Source organism: Penaeus chinensis, chromosome 4 (genome assembly GCF_019202785.1).
Source record: "Penaeus chinensis breed Huanghai No. 1 chromosome 4, ASM1920278v2, whole genome shotgun sequence".
Classification (NCBI taxonomy): Eukaryota; Metazoa; Arthropoda; class Malacostraca; order Decapoda; family Penaeidae; genus Penaeus; species Penaeus chinensis.
In genome coordinates, this window is record NC_061822.1 from 16,841,642 (window position 1) to 16,844,141 (window position 2,500).

The following is a 2,500-nucleotide window of genomic DNA, read 5'->3' on the forward strand; positions in this document are numbered from 1 at the left end:
CGTGGATCACATGACATCTCGCGAGCCTTATTAAATAAATAAGAATTAAAAAAGGCTGAGGTGCAAAACAAGCTGTCTCATAAAGAGTTCCCTTCTGGAGTTTTTTATTTAACGAAAGCTGTCGGGAAAAAGGGACCTTAATTCAGATATGATTGAAGTGACAGCCAAAGGTCCCCCAGGAGCGTGAAGTGAAGTGATCGCTCGAAGTGAAGTGTGTGAGTGAGAGCTAAACAAGAAGAGTGAAGTGCATGCCAGCCACACGCATTTCAGGAAATCAAAGCTTTTACGGAACCAAAGAAATAAATTGTTGTGGCCGCGACGACACGTGCCCACACCCCACCACTTGAGGGAGAGCGTAGTGCGCCCAAGTGGTGTGCAGTTGAGTGCATGAGTGCTTCACCTATCGTAGAGGAAGTAGATATTAGTGGTTCAGGTGCCTATATATCTTCCAAGATCGTGGAGTCGAGCTTGAGAAAGTTATTGGGGCGCGCGTCAGGCCGTACCCCCCCCGGGCGCGACCTGGCCCCGATCAACACGGCAGACGCACGCAAGGTCAGTATGCCTCGCCAGGTCATCTAAGGTCAAGCACTAGTGACAGGGCGTGAGACGATGGAAATTACGATATGTCAGTGAGAAAAGTGCGTGGCCGAGGTTCGTTAAATAAAAAAATGATGTTCGAAAGCCAAACTCTTTCTGATTGACGTAATGTAAGTTTGTTTCGTCTTATTTTCTGTTATATTGGTGCTGTGGATCATTTAATAAACATTGCATGTAATGTATTCTGTTTAGTAATCGTGCACCAACATGATGATACGGAGTAAAATCGCATTAAAGGTGTTGTTTACCGACAGAAATAAATATCTTTGGAAATAAACAAGTTGTTACGAAATTATCGCAGTTTACAAGGGAAACATCGCCTTCACAGTTTGGTTGGTGTGGTTGACAACAGCCATTCACCCAGAAACATGAACGTAGACCCCGAAATTTCCCCCCGAAATAAACGTTTCTCATTATCCCACCGAGTTGGCCGAAATGCTATTTGGATGGCCGCCACTTAGCACATCGGCGCCCTCTGTCTCTCTCCTTTTTTGTGTGTGTTTAGTCTGAATGAATTTGATTAGCAAAGTGAGTTTGTAGAGCGCGATGGAGTGTGGCAGCGAGGGCAGTAGGCTCCGGCCGGGTTGGAAAGGGTCACGCGTCTACCTCGTTATAAGCGAACGACCTCGCCAACGACGGTCATCTGTTATCTAGTTTGTTGAGAGAGGGTGAGTACTATTGTTGCAGTGCAGAACGTTGCCAAAGGTGTTTTTTTTTTCCAAGGAAAAAGATCTGGTGGGAGTTTACTGGTTACTGGGAGTCGGCTTTTTCACGTGTACATGTGTGTGTTTCTAGTGTTAAATTGGGGTGAGTTGATGGTACAGTTTTGTTTTGTTAATTATTTCATTCGTGTTTGTTTTTTACTTTTCGTGGTGGGCATTTCAATGGCTTGGTTAAATGGGACTTTTCGGTACACAGGGAGTCGGGTTTGCAAGATCTAAACGTTTGGCATTAGACAGCCTCGCAGCGATAGGTAAAACGTTTTCTGAGAAACACAGCGGTATCCATGTTGTCATAGAAATGTTCTTGAAAGCATGCGTGATGTTGCTGGATCCATGTTTTCACAGCTTTTTCTTGGAAGCATAAGTGTTGTTGCTAACAAAGGCGATACGAGCTTTTCCTGCAAGCGAGTTGAGTGAGTGAATCTCTCTTGAAACTTAGCTCCTCGTGTGAGTTGAGTGCGTGCGGCGCCACGTGTTCATGTATGTGTCAAAACGTGACGATTCGCAGCCCACCGGGATTGTGGCGATTGTGACGCGAACCGAACGTGGGTGAGGTTTTAATGTTCATTGTGTGATGTCGGTTAGAACTAAGGTGATAGTGGACGAGGTATAAATTTATGTACAGTAGCTGGGCTTTCGTTATGATATCGGGTTGAAATTGGATGTGGTGGATGTGCTCGACTCTGCGGTTAGTTAAGGTTGTTACCAGTTCGTTTGATGTCTTTGGTGAAAATTGTTTGTGAATCTTGTGTCGTGTGCATCTTAATTTTGTCATATATATATTTTTTAAATTCGTGTTTGAAGTGTTAAGCGAAATAATAAACTAGTGAACTGCAACACAAATGTTATTGCCAGTCACGTGATTTAGTAAATTATTTTTATTAGGGTTCATATTCTTTGCAATATCCATGCGGTGTTATGCGACGTTCGGGTCCAATAAGGACTATGCTAATGGGCACGATATGAATCCCCTTTGTGCCCCGTTCGAGTTTGTCCGGGTATTGCATTGAATGATGAGTTAGCCTCCATTGTGTATTTATCCCGCCTCGCCCGCAATATGGAATACGAAATGCACCATTTATGATCCCCGGTCCCTTTTGTTTGTCGTCGGCGCGATCACTGGCCCGGCGTCCTGAAATGGCCGTTTGAGAGCTCGATTGGTTGGTTCGGAATTGCCAGTG

At 44.6% G+C, this 2,500-nt stretch overlaps 1 protein-coding gene across 3 annotated transcripts in view; it reads left to right on the forward strand.

The window, feature by feature from the left end:
• Window positions 1–2,500, forward strand: part of LOC125025142 (protein roadkill-like) — a 35,060-nt gene that overhangs the window by 373 nt on the left and 32,187 nt on the right. For all 3 annotated transcript variants that reach the window (XM_047613101.1, XM_047613102.1, XM_047613103.1), the window contains exon 1: window positions 1–552. This exon is cut by the window's left edge and continues 373 nt beyond it. In XM_047613101.1, coding sequence (XP_047469057.1) covers window positions 388–552 — 165 coding nt within the window. In that variant the 5' untranslated portion in view covers window positions 1–387. The remainder of the gene's footprint in view (window positions 553–2,500) is intronic.